Source organism: Thamnophis sirtalis, unplaced genomic scaffold (assembly GCF_051295495.1).
Source record: "Thamnophis sirtalis isolate CommonGarterSnake01/CBP01778 unplaced genomic scaffold, rThaSir2_p1.2 scaffold_9, whole genome shotgun sequence".
Taxonomy (NCBI): Eukaryota; Metazoa; Chordata; class Lepidosauria; order Squamata; family Natricidae; genus Thamnophis; species Thamnophis sirtalis.
Window position 1 is genome coordinate 68022917 of NW_028261389.1, and position 19785 is coordinate 68042701.

Here is a 19785-nt window from a genome sequence, read left to right on the forward strand (position 1 = left end):
CTGGTACGGTGCAAGGGGGCCAGGCGTCCACCACATGAATACGTGTGCACACACACAGTGCACACATGTGTACTTACTGCCCGTGATGCCTCTGTGACGCTCCAGCTGCTCGGCGGATCATTGCACAGGCGCCGTATGCTCCCTGTGCATGCACGAAAGTCCCGAACAGCTCAAATACCAGTAAGGAATGCGGGTGGGCCCTCCGGAGCACCGTGCTGGAATGGTACCTGGTGCTCCCGGCAGGCACCAGTACGCCTGTACCGGGGCAGACCGGTGATAACTTACCAATGCCAAGAACCCAGTTATGTTGGCAGAAGCACCGTGGGCCTGTCCACTGTTTCCAGAGGCCCCATGGGCCAGATCTTAAGTACCCTGTGTTAAATATTAATGAGCCATGTAAATTAGGCTCGGCAAGTTCAGCACCTTCTTGGAGGCCAGCAACAGCCTGCTGCTTCCTGATTGGTCGGGACGCAGCAGGAGCTGTTGCCGGCCGAAAGTTACCAGTTGATAGGCCCGGGGACTTGACAGCAGTTGCTGCCCAAGTCCCGGGTTCCTATTGGTTGTATCGTTTATATAAATACCTTGGCGCGCACCGCGCCACTTTGAATCGCTGTCTTAGTTGTTGTAAATAAAGCAGTTAGTCGTTCATCCTGGTTGTCGCGTCCATCCTTCAGTCTTCAAAACCCTGCAGGCCCGATCTACCCCCCGGGCCTTGAGTTTGACACCCCTGCCATAGTGGTATTGCTTTAACCTTTGAACATGCACAAGGATCTCTTCCTTCCTGTCTGCCTGCCTTCCCTTCCTTTTCCCTCCCTCCCTCCCTCCCTCTCTTTCTTTCTCTTTTATTTGTATAGCTTTTCTCTTCCACTATATTACACTATTATAAATGGCCCATCATGGTACAGAAGAGAAGTCTTTGCTATGTTGTTTACCAAACATCCCACAAATGTGAAAACCTAACCTTAATCCAGTGATCAGCATTATAATTAGCCCACATAGCTCAGGAACACTGGCATTTACTTTGGCTCAACAGATGATAAATTTCCTTCCTTTGGTAGATTTAACTTTCAGTTCAGAACATCTTGAGTGCCCAAATTTGAACTGGCATCAATACAACCAAAGATATATCATTGCAGCAACAACAAAAAATAATAGCCAAGAAGATGGATGGATTCATACGCTTACCTTGTATATTATTTTAATACCTTGGAAGAATATTTTTCTCTTTCTTTGCCATGATAGTTAGAAAGTTGTGATATATTATCTCTAATTCCCCAGTTTTTCTCCAGATTAAAAGGAAGTGAATTAGTAATCATTGTACTGTAATGTCTCAAATTGTCAAATGTACAATATTGTATGCCACCCAGGATCGTATGCGAGAGGGCAGTTATACAAATGCAATGAATGAATTTGTATTGTCATCTTATGTATATACTTCCTCCTTCCAACTTTTTAGAGCATCAACAGCTTCGTAAGTTACCGCCCTGTAGAGCCGACATCTGCAGATAGCTGCAGAAATGACCTGAACACAGCCATGGAATTCAATAGGTAGCCATAAAATGTTATTTGGATTTTCTACATTAAAAGAAAAATGAAAGCATTTAACCAAAGTGGTACATGAGACATAAACAATGAAATTGATGTATTATAGTACTTTGACGTCTTGCATTTTATCCCTCATGGCAAAGATTTTATATTTATTGGGACTTTTCAGTGCAGGGGATAGAAATGTGTAATAAAACTGTGATGTTGTTTTTTTACTAAAATGAGGGCTAAAGTGCCCAATACAATTACTGCATAAAATAATCCATTTGCTGCAGGAGTTGGTCCCGGTTCGGTGCACGCAAAAATTTTGTGCTACCCGCATGTTCACATTTTCACAAAAAAGGTCTGTGCGTGCACAAAACGTTAAAAAAAGAAAAATAAATTTGTGCAATTACAATTGTTCTGCACATACGCAGAATCAAAAATCAAGATGGCGGCCCCGTAGGAGAACCATTTTGGGGGCATGGCAGGCCTGGGTCACTGCAGTTCCAGCAACCCAGATCGTCAAACCACTACCAGTTCAGCCAAACCGGTTGAAACCGGTAGGAACCCATCAGAATTTGCTGATGGTATAGAATTGTAAATAACTACAAGATCGGTGATGCCTGTTGGAAAAAGAAGTAAGCAGGTTAATTCATTGTCCCTGTTATAGAAATAACACTGAAGAGAAGTATAAATTTATCACTGTATTTATTCTGTGTTCACTTGCCAAATTATTCCTCCTGTTATTTAAAAGAAAAGAAAATGTCTGTTTATTTTCAAGAAATGTTTTTTAATTCTAATTTTCTTGTACCATGAGTTACTATTGTGATATGTGCATGCGTTTTCCTTTAAAATACTGAATTTTGTCGTTTAAGTAAAATATTCCTTTTGCTTTGATGTGAGCATTTTTTTCTGCATGCTGCAGAATTGCCAAATGAATATTTTTTTTCACTGTTTTGTATTGCATATGGGAGCAGGATTAATAATAGAATATTATTAACATGATTTCACACTCCATTAACACCACAACAGATTCCTTATTATTGATTAGGTGTCTTAATATTTCTATAAAAATCACGATTCTCATGGCTGGATTGTTTCAATATTAAATATAATCGGCAAAGTCTATGAAACACTAGCAGTATTGCCCCCATATTCAGATGTATTTTTAACTAGCTGTATCTCTATGAATTCGGCCTATTAGTATGATTTTACCCATAACTGCCTGAAAAGTTGCCCATGAAAATAATTGGTTTTATTTCACCATATAATTTAAGACCTGAGAATCCCAAGAATAATCTCTGTAACTAACATTTCCTTCTCTTTCAATAGACATGTTAAGAAAAAAAATGTTCTTTAAAAACACCAGACTTTATTTGGAGAGCTGTTTGGTTTGCAAAATAGTTTTTCTAATTCATTTTTTTAATTTCCAATTAATTTGCTCCAGAATATATTTAGAAATAAAATTAGACAATCTATGACTCCTTGGGTCATTGTTTCAGGTATATTTTCTTACTAGATATCTCTATTGCCTTTATTGGGAAAGTTCTTAAAAAATACAGGGAGATATTCAAAAATGTATCTGCCTTGAAGTAGCCCATATTGAATTACGGTAAGTGTGCAAACATCAACAGCTGGCCACAGAAAATGTTTTATGACATAAGGACAGAGTTACAAGCAAGTATTCTTTATTGTAAAAAAATACATTTGTATACTTTTGTGATAATATGGGCTGAGACAGGGAAAGTGGTATGTAAAGTAATCAGCTTTCTAACAAGATAGTATTCCAAGCACTTGGAAATTAGTTTGCTGCATCCTGGCTTCTTTCCTTTTTACAAAATACTAGGTGATACCCCGTATGCCCGGGTATTTATAGACATCGAAGTGTTTGTCTGACAGGGAGCCATTGACAGGGGCCTTTCTTCCCCCTACTCCCATGCCCATTATCCCTCCCCTCTCATGTGCTCCTCTTTCCCGCCCTGTCTACAATCCTGGCACTTAGCCCCAAATCCATCAGGTGCTTCCCTATTGGTCCACTGGAGGGCGAATGTCATGGCTGGCTTTCCAGAGAAAGCTGGGAAGGAACTGACATCACAAACAATTGCCTCTCTAGGCCGCCACACTCACTATCCTTAAGGGCACAGGCTCTCCCTTCCCTCTTCCATGACATCTCAAACAATTGCTGCTCAAGGATGCCACACTCACTCTCCTAGGCATATCAGAGTTATGCTGGAACACACACACAGACACACATGTACCAGGGGTGTCTCCCCACCCCCACCCAGTACAGTGATGTGTGGTGAGGTTTATGGCTGGTGAGGCAAGTGGGCAAAAGCTTTTGGACATCCCGGCGCTATGTCCACCATAGAGGCAGGACGTCTCTATGTCGGACACAGCGGCAGGGCTTTTGAACGCCCTGGTGCTGTGTCCGCCATAGAGGCGGGATGCCCCGGCGCTAGAGGCAAAAGCCGCCCTGCCGCTGTGTCTGACATAGAGGCATCCCGCCTCTATGCCGGACACAGCGCCGGGGCATTCAAAAGCCCTGCCACTGTGTCCGACATAGAGGCATCCCGCTATGTTCAAAAGCCCTGCCGCTATGTCCAAAAGCCCTGCCTCTATGTTCAAAAGCCCTTACAAATTACATTAATTTTGAATTCTTCCCCCTTCCTCCGACCCACTTACCTTTTCCAGCTTTTTCACAGAGGATTTCAACTCTGCTCTTGTCTGCCATGATGAAAATGTAAAAATGTAAAAGGAAAAAGGAAAGAGCTGCTGAGGTCAGGCTGGGTTAGCTGCTGCCAGAGTCCCCAATGGATGACTCTGCTTAACTGTTTAAAAAAGCCTCTAAAAACGCCCCCTACAGGAGGAGGCAAGAGAACCACGTGCCTCATCTACATAATATACATACATAGTACATACATACATACATATCTTACGTATCTTACGTATCTTATATATCTATAAGAGATAAGATAAGAATTGCTTCTATTGTGATAAGAAAACTTGAGAAGAGGTGCAGAATATTTAGAACAGAAAGACCCATAAAAGTGACACTATTGTCAAGAAGTTCTGGCAATAGGACTCTCCTTCAATTCTCAGGATTTCAGATTAATTTTTAATGGACTGGAGCACTAACTCTATTGGAAATTAGAAGAATTCATTAGAGGAAATATGGGCCATTTAGCATTCAATTTTCAGAAAGGACATAATATCACACCTCTTAACTCATTCTTCAATTGTATGAATTGTAATCATGCAATTACAGAAACGTGCCTAGCTTAATGCTGGCACTAGACCGAAGTGCAGTTCAAAACAATCTAATCCTGAAGGGGTGCAGCTTTGAGAATGGGAAGGGGCTTTGGTCAAGGAAGTTATATGGTCCATATCCAAACTATGAATGAGAAGGAGTCCTCTTTCACAGACACGAGATGCGAAACATTACTAGAAAACATCAACCGAGAGGCATCTATCCCATCTTTTAAAACGTTGCTTCCCAGCTCTAATATAGTTGCAGTTATTGATAATGATATTTCATTGGCAGAATGTTGCATTTTCCATTTAGGCACGTATCTTTTTAGATAGGGAGATGGAAGCAAAGAAGGAGGACCAGCCAACAGTTCTCGCTCAAGAGAGATTTCTGAAAACTATTTCATATAACTATGTAAAAAAAGAGAAATGTAGTCTTCGGAGTGCTTTTGTGTGTTACAAACCCCATCGTCCTTCATCAGAGACTATGGAGTTGTACAACAACCTCTGGAGGGATATTCATGATGTTCCTTGCCCATCTCGGATAATGAACTCGTTAACGTTTAATTGGACTGTATATTTGGTTTATGAATAAAATATAATTTGATTGAACTGGATAATTGGGTTTTATGATTTTAGACCGAGATGATAAACAGGGTCTGAAGAGTCCTCATAAGGATGCAGAAAAGAGATACAGTGCGTGCATTGTATGAATGGAAGCAGAAGCTTGTAGCTTAGCCCTTTTCTCTAATATAGTGTGCTTTTATTTTCAGCGGAATATTTTTTCTCTTAAAGAGACAGGCAACAACAGCAGAAAATAAGCAAAGCATACCAAACAATATGTAGGACCTCTCCTATGCCACAGGCAATTATATATATATCAGCACAAATTTATAAACACACACACACACACGTGTGTGTGTGTGTGTGTGTGTTTATTTGTGCTGATAAATAAATAAAGGGAGACTAGTATAGATCTATTTCAAGCTATTTAGCTCTCATCAGCTAGCCCTTACTGGGATTTGAACCTGGGCTATATTACATACTAGGCAGACTTCTTAGCCATTAGGCCACAGGCTCTTATCCATTATCAGCGAAGCCAGGGTGAAAGGTATCTATTAGATTTTTACAACCCCTGGTAAGCCCCAATTATGGGAGGAAGCTAACTGCTTCCATCATCTGTCAATCGGCTCGTCACAAGAGTCCATCACGAAGTAAAAAATATTGGGTTTCTGTGTGTGTGTGTATACACACACACACACAGACAGACAGACACACACACACTTCTAAGCATTTTTTTGGAAGAAGACCAGCATAAAGGCTTTGTCATTTGCATGGCACCAGTTTTCATGAGGGATGAGCTCACTCTGCATTGGCCCACACATCTTAAAGTTGCCAAGGTTGAGAAATTCTGATCTATATCTATCTTACCTTATTCTAGGCTGCATAAACAGAGGGATAGAATCAAGATCACGTGAAGTGTTAATACCACTTTATATTGCCTTGGTAAGGCCACACTTGGGATACTGCAATCAGTTTTGGTTTCCACGATGTAAAAAAGATGTTGAGACTCTAGAAAGTGTGCAGAGAAGCACAACAAAGATGATTAGAGGACTGGAGGCTAAAACATGAAGAACGGTTGCAGGAACTGGGTATGTCTAGTTTAGTGAAAAGAAGGACTAGGGGAGACATGATAGCAGTGTTCCAATATCTCAGGGGTTGCCACAAAGAAGAGGGAGTCAAACTATTCTCCAAGGCACCTGAGGGCAGGACAAGAAGCAATGGATGGAAACTAATCAAGGAGAGAAGCAACCTAGAACTAAGGAGAAATTCCTGACAGTTAAAACAATTAATCAGTAGAACAACTTGCCTCCATGAGTTATAAATGCTCCAACACTGTAGGTTTTAAGAAGATGTTGGATAACCATTTGTCTGAAGTGGTGTAGGGTTTCCTGCCTAAGCAGGGGGCTGGACTAGAAGACCTCCAAGGTCCCTTCCCACTCTGTTATTCTATTCTATTATCTATGTATCTGTTATCATTATGCAATTTGGGATGGTCAGACTTGGGGCATGAATACCCCACTGGTCCTTCTCCACCTCTCTGTCCCAGAGAAGAACTCACATCCACATCAATTATTGTAAGGTGATGCACAGATTTTTCTCACCCCTAACACTGATATAATTCTAAATTCACCCAGAGTTTTGGTTGCTCAGTGCATCTGGAGCTCTAGAAAACAGTTCTGTTAAGATTTCCCCTCCGTCAAGGGTGTTCTGCCTTAGTAGCAGGAAGATATAAATTTATCAAATTTATTTTAACAAGATTAATTTGATTCAAGTAACTTCGGTAAATGAATCCATTCCATGGAAAGCCTTTATCAACCTATCCAAAACAATTTGCATTCTGATTAGGACAAGGCAAGAATGTCAGTCTGGATAGTAACTTATAAAGAAAGTGATGGTAAATCTCTAGGTGAGATTATTGGATTGGATTGGATTGAAGTTTATTTATATGCCGCCCTTTTCCCTGGGGGGACTCAGGGCGGCTTACAACTCAAGAGGGAGGGGGGAAACAGACTTTAAACATATAAAACAATACGTTATTAAAACACAACATTCGTACCATTCGGGCGGGTTACAGTATTTAGCCCCAGGCCTGACGGGATAGCCAGATCTTGAGGGCTGTGCGGAAGGTCTGGAGGGTGGTGAGGGTACGAATCTCCACGGGGAGATCGTTCCATAGGGTCGGAGCTGCCACCGAGAAGGCTCTCCTCCGCATAGTTGCCAGTCGGCATTGACCGGCAGATGGAACACGGAAGAGGCCTAATCGATGAGGTAATTGGCAGCAGGCGGTCTCTCAAGTACCCAGATCCACTACCATGTAGGGCTTTATGGGTGACAAGTAGCACCTTGAAGCGCACCCGGAGATCGACAGGTAGCCAGATTATAAAATGTATCACAACAATCTTGCATTCATAGTGAAAACTGTATTGGAAATCTTATCATTTCCTTCTCGTGTATTTCTTTCCCTCCAGAAGTTTAAAAAAAAAGGATGGCATTCTCACTTTTAAGGACAAGAAACTGCAGCATAGCAACCAATCAGTAATTTCAGGATTTCAGATAACCATAAAAACAAGGCTATTATATAGTTGTCAACTTAGAAAACCTGTGAAATCATGAGGGTGGTACACAATTTATAACTTATTAGCAAAAGCCTGCAATAAGGGAAACCAGAGCTTGGCTATAAAATGGCGTATAAAATGACAAATAAAGCTACTACATTTGGGCTGTAAAGAGCAGAGGTGGTATTCAGCCAGTTCTGACAGGTTCTGGAGAAGCAGTACAAGAAATTTTGAGTAGTTCGGAGAACCGGCAAATAGGCTGGTTCTCTGCTCCTACTACCTCCCAGCTGATCATCTTTTGTTGCCCTGAAGATGAGAATGGAGCTGGAAAGCAGTAGGATGGGGAGGGAATGGGGATTTTGCAGTATATTTCCCCTGCCATGCCCACAAAGCAATGCCCACAAAGCAACACCCACAGTACCAGTAGTAAAACATTTTGAATCCCACCACTGGCCAAAGTCCCGAATGGCATCTAGATCCATTCCTGGTGACTGTAGAAGAAAATCCCAGAAAGTGCTTGATGTTTAGACTTCAACTTCCAGAATTCTCTGCAAAGCCATGCTGGCTAGGGAAATAGTCCACATCAGAGGTGGGTTCCTACCAGTTCGCACCTATTCGGTAGAACCGGTTCGTCAAATCTACCGAACCAGTTAGAAGAGGTTCCACCAGTGGACCCGGAAAGCAGGCCACACCTACAAAAGGGGTTCCAAAAAATTTTGAAACCCACCACTGGTCCTTGGATATGATTACACTATCATGCTCATATTTATAAAACTCAGTGCCTCTATGAAAGGTAAGATGACTCCTGCGTTTGTGGTGCAATCAGAACATTGTGTGTGTTGAAGTTGTTTTAACGCAAACCAAAGATGCCTTTTAAAAAACAAGTTTACATCGTATTCTTATGCATGCCAGTGCTGTGTGTGAGGTAATTTAAGGTGGTTCTGACAAGTGTCGTCGGCATCTTCATATCCGATCACATGGGCAGCAAGCCACTCCTATCCGGTCACATGGGCAGCAAGCCACTCCCACAAAGGAGGCCACACCCACAGAGTAGGTTTGAACAATTTTTGAAACCCACCACTGGTCCACATATATGGAGAATGCCATATATGTTAAAGCGGTATTTCGCAACTTTGAGATCCATAGCTGCCTAGAGAATTCTGGGAACTTAGAGTTGCCAAACTTAAAAGTTGAGAAACACTGCATTAAGGAAATGTTTGGTCATTATTTGTCCTGCCAACATGGGGCACTCAGTGGGATTGAATGGGTAACAAAAACCAGGGAAATCCATGTCTGACCTAAGCTTCCCCAAAAAGCACGAAGCAGATTCCTGGTCCCAACAAAACCCCTTTTATTAAACAAATGTGAATTCTTCTCATTCACATTCAGCAAAGGCCTGGTAAAGGTGAATTTATGACCACAGGCCTTAGGTAGCTTGGAAAGCTGCCGTGTAAATATTTTCCAAACCCAGTGCTGTGCAAGGAAAGGCTTGGCACAGAGTCTCTGAGATTCATGGACAGATCTTCACACTCCTGAAATGAATGAACGAACTAACAAATTGTTTCCTGCAAAAGCCCGCTCCCCTTTCGCTCCTCTTTTATTTCCTATGGGAAGGGCCATTCACCGTCCACCTGTGGCTTTACTCCCAAGTTGATCCTGATTTCTTAGCTGTTCTTTTCTTCTGGCAGCTCTGTGCATGTGCACACTGGGAACAGGCTCCAGCTGTTCCTCTGCCTCACTGCTGTCTAGCTCCGAGGGCAGCTGAGAACTGCTGGATGGCCTTGGTCCCATCTCTTCCTCTGACGCAGAGCCCTCATTTGAACCTTCCCCTGCCTTCAGGACTGGCCTATGTTCAGTGGTGGGTTGCTCATCCGGGGCCGGCGGCATCCTCGTGCACGCGCGCAGTTCACGCATGCATCTTAGCACCTGCGTGATGCTCCAGCTGCTCACGGAGAATCGCGCAGGCGCTATATGTGCCATGCCCCTGCGTGGAAGCGCAGAAGCCTTCAAAGACCGGTAAGGAGCGCGGGTGGGCGAGTGGGCCCTTTGGCGTTCCCAGAAGTTGCTTACTTCTGGGTTCACTGACCAACCGGTCTATATTCCTCCTTAACCTCCTCACTGTCCGACTCTGCTGCTAACTTTGCTGGCCGCTGGCAGGCCACAACAATCCAACAATCATCTTCATAATTTCTCCTGCATTATAGCACCTCTTGTGGGCCTTATTCCTCAGGCAGAATAGAAGTCGGGGTCAAAGCAATGTAGTTTAGGCATCAATGCTGTCCTGTTATTCAAGGACTGGAGGCTGGCATTTTAAGTTGCTTGACTGTGGCGCAGTCACAGAGGGCTGTAACATGAATCAAGTGTGTATTTATTTCAGAGCTGAACTAAGAAATATGGTGATTCCCCATACAATACTTCTTAAAGTTTGTGTAACCATTTGAATGTATTCTACTGTACATTGTATGGGCAGGGATGTGGATTGATTATTATTACCAAAGCATCTATAGTCCGTTGATTATAAATTGCATGTAATAAAATGCATTTTGGAGCATGAATGGAGAATGAAGGAGAAAATATCTAGAATGGGGGGGGGGGGGAACCCAGCTAGAAAGAGGCCAACCAGTTGAAAACGGAAAAGTCACGTGTAGAGGTAAGGTCAAAAGAAAATTGAAAATTAGATAGGAAGGTTGTCTTAGCTGCCTGGAAGGAATTAATTGGGACACTAAGGTTTATTAAATATGGCTTGCTGCCTTTCGTTGCTCATTGACTAAATTACTCGTGACATAAAGAGCAGGTGGATGAGTTTCACAAGAGAGCATAGCTATCAGCACTCAAACTCAGACCTCTGAAAAAAAACTAGTACACCCTTAGGAGATACCAGATCTGCTCTATAATGATTGTGTGAGAGAGTACATCAACAGGGAATCTATTTCAAGCATTTTGAGTCTTACTAAATGAAGACACTGATGTTCTGCTTGGGAGGCTCACTTTCTCTCTAACAATTGTTAGTTCTGAAGTGCAGAATTGTCCTACATAGTGAGCCTAAGATTAGTTAAACAATAATTCGTCTTTGCTTTATGCTGAATAACACATATAGTAACACTAACACACGTTTAGAGCGAAGCAGCAGATTTGGGGTGTTATGAAAGGACAGTAAAATGTTACTTAATTTGTTGTTCTCATATAGTCCCCCCCAAGGAGTCGTAATCGTGAATGTTATTTTTTTTACCAAAATAAATTATTAGTTATGATTATGACATAATTTTGATTTGGATTGATAAATGCAAAGTCTTGGGCGGTATGATGTTAGTATAGTCTTTATTGTCACTGTACAAAATAAATGCAATGAAATTAGTTTTAGCCTGACTGGTGTAATTCATGACAACAAATACAAACAACACAAATAGTATAAGGAATAATCCCAATGCAAGTAATTTAGGGGAAAAGAAAAAAGCCAAAGCAAAAACTAGTCATACAATTCTTCGTGTGCATGAAGTGATTGTGGTTGTGTTTAAGAGTATGACAGCCCAAGGATATAAACTATATTAAGGCTATAATAAACCTGATTAAGTATTGCGGGGGTTCACTTGTGTACCCCGTGCTGCATCATTCCCCCCTATTGAAACTTCACCCAATCCTAAGATTACTGTGTAGTTTCATAGACATCAGGCTCCCTATCGACCATAAGCCCAACATATTCACTCTCTTCTCCTGTGTGTCCCATAAGAGTCAAGACCTTGGCAGTGGCCCGTTTCTCCACCAAGAGGGATAGAGAGTTGCTGATAGCACGGACAAAGAGTGGCATGATGCAGGGGATGATCACACATCCTGCTGCAATCAGGCCAATGAAAGCAATGATGGCCTGCAATCCAGGCAATTTTGGGAACCAAGAGCTAAAAGATGAGGTGAGATCCAATCCTTTCCATTCCTGCCCTGGGAAATGAGTGAGTTGTCTCATTTCCGTAGTGAGCTGCTTAATGACATTTCCAGTCTCATCAATCTGAAGGCAACAATTTGACAAGTTGAACTTCCCACAGACCCCTCCTTCTCTTGCGAGGAGGTAATCAAGAGCTAATCGATTTTGGTACACTGCAGTACGAAGTTTGTCCATGGCAGTAGAGAGAATATTCAAGGATTTATCAATTCTTTCCCCACTCACTCACTCACTCGACGCCTCTTCACCCAACGTGGGTATAGGCGACTTCCATGGAAAGTGATGGCGATCCATGGAAGCTGTTTTGGCTGGATATACCCAAGGGGACGCCAGTCCCAAGGGTCGACAGAGCCCGATTGGTAGGAACAGGGGGCACCACGTGAAGGCCGGGTTGTCGTTTGATAGTGGAGAGGCTATATTTGGCGCATCAACTATCCTTGCCCCCCAATTCTTTCCCCAGCCAGGTCCAACACTGCCTGCAATCGCATGATTCTGTTTATCATGTAAATTGGGGTGCGGTAACCCCATGACCCATCCTCAGCCCAAGTAGCCCTCCCATAGGTACATACAATTCTCTCTGAGCTCCATGTGTCTGATTTCTCATATTCAGTCAGTTCCTTACAAGGAAAGTTAGAGAAGGCTGTGTCCACCTCCCTTTTCTGATGGATGGGGCCCACTGAGTCATACACTGGTACTCCTAGCACCTGTCGTGATTGGATGGGCAATAAAAAGAAGGAAGGTTTTATCCATCCAAGAACACAGGAGCCCGCCCAGTCTGCAGGAAGAATTACTCCCAATGCAAGTAATTTAGGGGAAAAGAAAAAGGCCAAAGCAAAAACTAGTCATACATTTCTGTGTGTGCATGAAGTGATTGTGGTTGTGTTTAAGAGTCTGACAGCCCAAGGATATAAGCTATTTTGAAACCTATTAATATTAATATTTCCCCAATTCTGGTTCCCAGATATTACAGCATTTGAACCTGATGGATGCAACAGAAAAGGTATGGCTCCTAGGTCAAACAAGATGGCGTTGTTTGATGAAAGGTACCTGGAATATGCCAATCTGCTACATCTGGTGGATGAGCATACATGATGGGCAGAGGTGGGTTCCTACCAGTTCGCACCTATTCGGTAGAACCGGTTCGTCAAATCTACCGAACCGGTTAGAAGAGGTTCCACCAGTGGACCCAGAAAGCAAGCCACACCTACAGAAGAGGTTCCAAACTTTTTGAAACCCACCACTGGATATGATGTGGATCTGATAGATATGATTATTCTACACTATCATGCTCATATTTATAAAACTCAGTGCCTCTGTGAAAGGTAAGGATGACTACTGCATTTGTGGTGCAATCAGAACATTGCGTGTGTTGAAGTTGTTTTAACGCAAACCAAAGATGCCTTTTAAAAAACAAGTTTACATCATATTCTTATGCATGCCAGTGCTGTGTGTGAGGTAATTTAAGGTGGTTCTGACAAGTGTCGTCGGCATCTTCATATCCGGTCACATGGGTGGCAAGCCACTCCCATCCAGTCACATGGGCGGCAAGCCACTCCCACAAAGGAGGCCACACCCACAGAGTAGGTTTAAACAATTTTTGAAACCCACCACTGATGATGGGAGACAGAAAGTTCTGCAAACTGAAGGATTACCTGTATCCCATCCACAAAGGTTTAACTACATTTCTAGAATTGTGACCAGCATATTTTTGGAGGATATCTGATCGACTGTGTCAGTGAATTTCTTATTAGGATCCTTCTCATTTGTTAAAGCTCAAGAGACCTGGTAAATTGCAACTTCTGTTTCTATGCCCTCTGACTATGCATAAGAGTGGTGATCAATGGCAGTCCTTCATTTTATTTTATGATGATCATGGAGGACATTTTCATATATAGCAGCCCGGCTTTGGAGAGAGAAGCACAAGATTAAACCAGAGGGAGACACACTGGTTGATGTTATTCTTTTTCAGAAACAGAAGAAATGCAGAATCTTCTCTTGATGGTAAAATGTTCGTTATTCGCTCCTCCCAAGCCTTGGTATACTCTGGAAAGAATGCAGAGAAGAGAAACAAAAAGGATTAGGCTGTTGGAGGCTAAAATGTATGAAGAACGATTACAGGAATTGGATATGTCTAGTCTAATGAAAAGAAGGACTAGGGGAGACATGATAGCACTGCTCCAATATTTGAGGGTCTCCTACAAAGATGAGAGGAGTCCAACTATTTCCCAAAGCACCAATAGGCAAGACAAGAAACAATGGTTGAAAACTGACCAAGGAGAGAAGCAACCTAGTACTAAGGAGAAATTTCCTAATTAATCAATGGAATAACTTGCCTTCAGAAGTTGTGGGTGCTCTATCACTGAAGGCTTTCAAAAAGAGACTGATAACCATTGGTCTGAAATGATATAGGGTCTCCTGCTTGATCAGGGAGTTGGACTCTATTATTCTATATTCTGTATTCTATCTTCAAGCTATCAGCATCTCCATCATATGTTTCTACAGAGTGGTTGGGCTGACAAAACATCTAGCCAGATAACCAGTGAGATGAAAATTAGACCAGACTTGTGAACAGTTGGATTTAGAAAGGATTTCCGAGGCATGGATCTATGTCAACAGATGGAGAAATGGTTTCTCAGCAGGCTAATTACTGACTATTAAATTGTTTACTTAGAGAAACTCTTCCTCCAAGTGAAATTGAATTATCAGCCTGGAAGATTTTCTTCCATTTTCCCACAGAAATACCATTTTTTCTGTCAGATCACCTTGATCTAACCTTCCTCAGCAGTATTTTTTTAGGTATTTATTATTAATGCTTATAGGCCGCCCTTTTCCCTGAGTGGCAAGTAGAGTGGCAATGCGATAGAGGCTCCAAGTCCCAACAACTGATAAATGGTCTTACTTCATGGATGGGCCAAGGAGGTTATATGATACAATTTCTGTATAGATCAGGCTTCCCCAACTTGTGTTACCTCCAGAACTGTTTGGATAATAAACTTCCAAGAAGTCCCAGCCAAATGAAAATCCCCAAATGTATAGTCTTATACATTTCAAGAATAGCAGATTGGAGAAGAATAAGCAATATTAAAATAAATACGGTAGAACCTCTGGTCATGACCATAATTGGTTCCATAACTTTGGTCGCAACCCGATTTGGTTGTGACCTGAACCTAACCAAAATTAATGCAGCAGCCACACGAAATTGTTGTTTGGCACTTACCAAAAAAAATGGTGTGGAAGGGGAAATCGACCGTGTTTGATTGTCAGCCGAGTATGTGTTCTTGATCAAAAATTTTGTGAATTTTTTGGTGGGAACACGATTTGGTCATGGTCAGAAGCGTTCGTGATCAGAGATTCTACTGTAGATTGGATACAAAGCTATTTCCTATATTCCAGAGTTTCTATAATATCTATCTTGGTCTTTCTATCGTTCCCAACCTAATGTCCTCCAGAGGTAAAAGACTATTTTCCCCATTATCCCCACTTCAGGAAACAGTCATGCTGGCTGTCATTGACTGCAGACCTCGACTTTGAGTAAACATTTAGATAATAGCAATAGCAATAGCAATAGCAATAGCAATAGCAGTTAGACTTATATACCGCTTCATAGAGCTTTCAGCCCTCTCTAAGCGGTTTACAGAGTCAGCATATTGCCCCCAACAACAATCCGGGTCCTCATTTTACCCACCTCGGAAGGATAGAAGGCTGAGTCAACCCTGAGCCGGTGAGATTTGAACAGCCGAACTGCAGAACTGCAGTCAGCTGAAGTAGCCTGCAGTGCTGCACTCTAACCACTGCGCCACCTTGGCTCTAGATCATGGAAAACTAGATTGCAGGGACTTCAGATAGAAAGTCAGTTTATCTAAACAGATACACAACTGATTCATGAACAAGAGAGTCAAACTCTTAAACTATTTTCTACGGCATGGATCTTATTGGAACATTAACTAGAGCAGGGATCAGCAACCTGCAGCTCTGGAGCAGCATGTGGCTCTTTCAGTCCCTCTGTTGCAGCTCCCTATCACCAGTCGGCTCCACAATTGATAGGGCTTTCGGTTAGGACAGGTAGAGGAAAAAGGATGCCGTGCTAGGAAGAGACTCTATGGTGGAGGAACCGGACTTCCAGTCGGCTCCAGAATTGAAAGGGGGGCTTCCGGTTAGGACCTTTGTGGCTCTTTGAGTTTTTAAGGTTGCTAACCCCTCAACATACAAATGTACTCAATACAATTATCTTGATATTACTAGAAAAAAGTATTTAAACCATCATTTGGTTTCAATAGGAAAATAATTATTTCAGCCTTATTATCCCATCTTCCCTCTTTCATATATTGTATTCTTGGTTGCACCTTTTTTGTAATTTTGCCATTAACTCCACACTAAAACTACCATGGCAGTTTTTCATCACATTCCCTCCTGAGCTTATTGCTTGAAAATAAAAAGTAGAAATGTTTCCCAGCTCCCTCCTCACTTGTAAAGGGAAAACGTGTGGGCCGAGCAGCCTTTGCAGGCAAAAAGGGACATACTTAAGCAGAGTAATTGAGCAGATCTGAACGATAATATTGGAAGATATTAAACCTGGAAACTGTCTTTGTAAACAAAATTAGTGAGCTATTTAAAATGGCATCATTAACATAGCTGTCAAGGAAGGCAGAGCATTTAAAAACCCAGTTGTGAAGTACACGCTGCTCTCATTTAAAATGGAGTTTAAGAAAGAGAGATCAATTTGGAGGGTTATTTTTTTCCTCGGTATAATCATGAAGAGAAAAGGATAAAATTGTAGTAAGCGTTTTCTGTCAAAATACTGGAAAATAAATAAGATTGAGTTCTTTCTTTCTTCTGTTTAAGTCTCAGAAGGAGACAGGATAAAATCTCTGCTGAAGAGTTTTATTATCTGCTTGCAAAAGGAGAGCACCGAAGATGGCTGCATTTAGACAATTAGGAAAATGAAGCCAATGGAGGATTTTCTCTGTGGTTTTTTTTTAAATGAAAGTTTTCCATTTTTGTTTATGAGCTATTGTGAAGTAATAGTGACAATGTAGACTGAGAACTCCCTGAGTTTGGAGTTCAATAGAAAAAGTACATCTAAAACCAGCTTTTCACAAGCATTAGGTTAAATGGACCATATTATGTCTATCTGAACACAGACAGATTAAGTAATTAAGTAATTTTTTTCACATTTCACAACTGTTTATATTTCTAAAGTGTGATTGCATATCTCCTCAAAGTGGAAGGCCAAATTTGGTTTATACTGAAAGTCAGATACGAAGTGACCCACAAGCTATTCTTATATAAGTGCTGCTTTGATAAATTTAAGAACAGGTGGAATAGCTGGAGGATTTTCAAAAAAGGCATGAAGGTGGCCAGGATGATATGATCAAAGCTACACTCATGTTCAATCACAGCATTGGGTTGCCATCTTGACTTTTTTGACTACAATGTGCAGGTACTCTTGGTGACCAGGTATACTTTATATATGCAATTGCAGATGCCACTGTGCAATTTAATTCACAACAGTCACAAAGACAATATAGTTAGTTTTATTTTCCATCTCAAATCCTTTGGGTGCATTTCATTCATAACAGATAGTTGGGGACGGATCCTGTGAGCTCACAAAGAGCATGTGTTAGTTATGTTTTGCCATTAAGCTACTGCCTGAATTAAAAAATGTTAGAATATTCATGACTGGGAGAGACATGGTAACAAGGTCAGCCAATGAATAGACATAGCAACTAAGTCAACCATTGGGAGCTTAAACAGATCTGAGTCTGTGCTGAGAATCGACACTGAAACTTCTCTGTCTGTTCTGAATGAAACTATTCTCTCCTGCTTATGTTCTGTTTGTAACTTCTACCAAGTTGAAAGAATCTACTATTGGTATTGTACATTTATTCAGCTGTTATTATGTATATAAAGAAGTTAGGGAATCCAGCTGAATCGGTTATCTGTGTGTGCTTTCTGGTCATTTGTTCTAATATGTGTTTCTTGTAAGCAAATTACATCATTTTTAAATTGTTTCAAATAATGGAATATTTTTTTCCTTTTTTGTGGTGAGTTTAAGCCATTAACATTCCAGGTTAAAAATTTAATTGTCATTTTCAGCTCCCTGAAGCTTTTTAAGAGCCACCTGGAAATCCTGTAATTTCATCTTCGGTCTAGCTCCCCCCACAGCTTCTGTGTTTATGTTTGTAGTTTCTTGGATTGTTGTCTGGGCTTGTTGCATCTTTAATTCTTGTTCCTTACGTTTAGTAGCCGCTCGAGTTTGTCTTTGCTCCATAATTCCGTCTGTCTCCACAAGAAGATTCAAGGCTTGAGCAGCATCCATTGATCCTTGAATATCTTGCTGTCTGGCCTCTCCAGCTTTTTCCCTTTCTCTTAATCCTGGAGATGGAGGGTATCCAGCCTTTAATATGTTGCTGTAAAAATCTCTGGCCTTCCAAACTGAATTTAGATGATATCTTTTGTCCCGAGTACTTCACCACTAATCCGGCAGGAACTTCCCATTTGTATTGTATCTGGCGGTTTCTGAGTTCATGCACTAAAAATGCATAATCTTTCCTAGATCTCAACATTTTAGGTGGAATTTCCTTCAATACTAACACCTCCTGACCTGCAATTTGCAATTTGGTTTTATAGGATGCTTGTAGTATCAGGTTCCTTGTATTCCTGGTAGCAAAGTAGATTACAATATCTTTTGGTAATTGTCTCTGTCTGGCAGTCCATGAATTAACGCGGTAAATTTTGTCAATTTGCCAATCATACTCAGCCCTGGGTTGACCAATTAATTGATCAAAAGCTTCTGCAAGAATCTCTTTCAAATTTTCTTGGTTATTTTCTTTCAGGCCTCTTATTCTCAAAGCAAATTCCATCGCTCTATATTGTATCATTGTAATTTCTGTCTCTGACTTTTCAGTCTTACTTTGAACATCTTCAACTTTCTCTCTAAGTTCACATTGGACTGGTTAATTTCTTCCACCCTATCCTCCAATGAGGTTACATAGCTAGCCAAACCCTTAAAGGCATCCACTATGTCTTCTCTTATTTGTTGATTGCGGGTTTGGATTAAATCCTTGATTTCAGACATTTCATCAGAGACCTCTTTAAAGGCAGTTGTGATCTTCTCTTCTATTTTTGCTTCTAACACAGAAGCCTGTTCCTTTAAGGTGCCTTGAAGAGCTTCAAGAGTTAAAACCTCCGCAGGGGGAGGAGGTAATAATGACTGCAGAATTGTTTGTCTGGGCTGGAGAGCTGCCAGCGCTCTTTGAAGCAGTTAATTTGACTTGCTTTGAAGCCATTTCAGCTATTCAGTCACACTTATCTACAGCCGATTTGTTAAGTCCAAAAAAATCAATGTTAGGAAACACTTAAGAGTTAATTGCTTGTTAAGTTTCAGTTTAACCACACCCTTTAATATTCGGGCACCATTTTCGCTTCTATCTCGTTAATTTTAACAGAAGGAACTTTCATGAAACGGAGTTAAAATTTAGTACTTGCAGTTGTAAAATGCTCCAGTATTTGCTCTGCCTGCTTCTTATTCAAATGTAGATCAAAACATTGATTGCAGGGATGGTCGTGGCTCTTTGATCTGCAATAGCAGACGCGTCCCGAGAGTGGAGTGTGTCGAGCAACAGGCGAGCTCACACCTTCCAAGCCCCAGAAATTGCCCCTGGGGGTTTAAGGGACTTCTACCCTCGCTTGGCAGCTCTTCTCTTCCTCTTCCCCCGAGGAAAGAGTTTTCAAACTGCTAGACAACTGATTTACGCTGTCCTAGCAGTTTAATGCAATCTCGGAGCTGGAGCGTCCCAGAGGGACATCGTCAGAGCCTTACGGTGCCACCGGAAGTTCCACAGCCCTCTTTTTGACTCTTGCAGTATACAGGTCCTCAATGGAAGGCAGGTTGATAGCAATTGTTTTTTCTGCAGTTCTTATTATCCATTGAAATCTGTGTCTGTCTTGTTTGGTTGC

General features: G+C 41.5%; 1 protein-coding gene across 1 annotated transcript; it reads right to left on the bottom strand.

The window, feature by feature from the left end:
- Nucleotides 1–17800: 17800 nt before the first annotated feature.
- Nucleotides 17801–18956, bottom strand: LOC148044174 (uncharacterized). The gene is given in 3 exon segments (XM_087722565.1): nucleotides 17801–18283; nucleotides 18285–18760; nucleotides 18763–18956. Coding segments are annotated over 3 exon segments (996 nt in total). The 5' UTR covers nucleotides 18905–18956; the 3' UTR covers nucleotides 17801–17905.
- Between the last annotated feature and the right edge of the window lie 829 nt (nucleotides 18957–19785).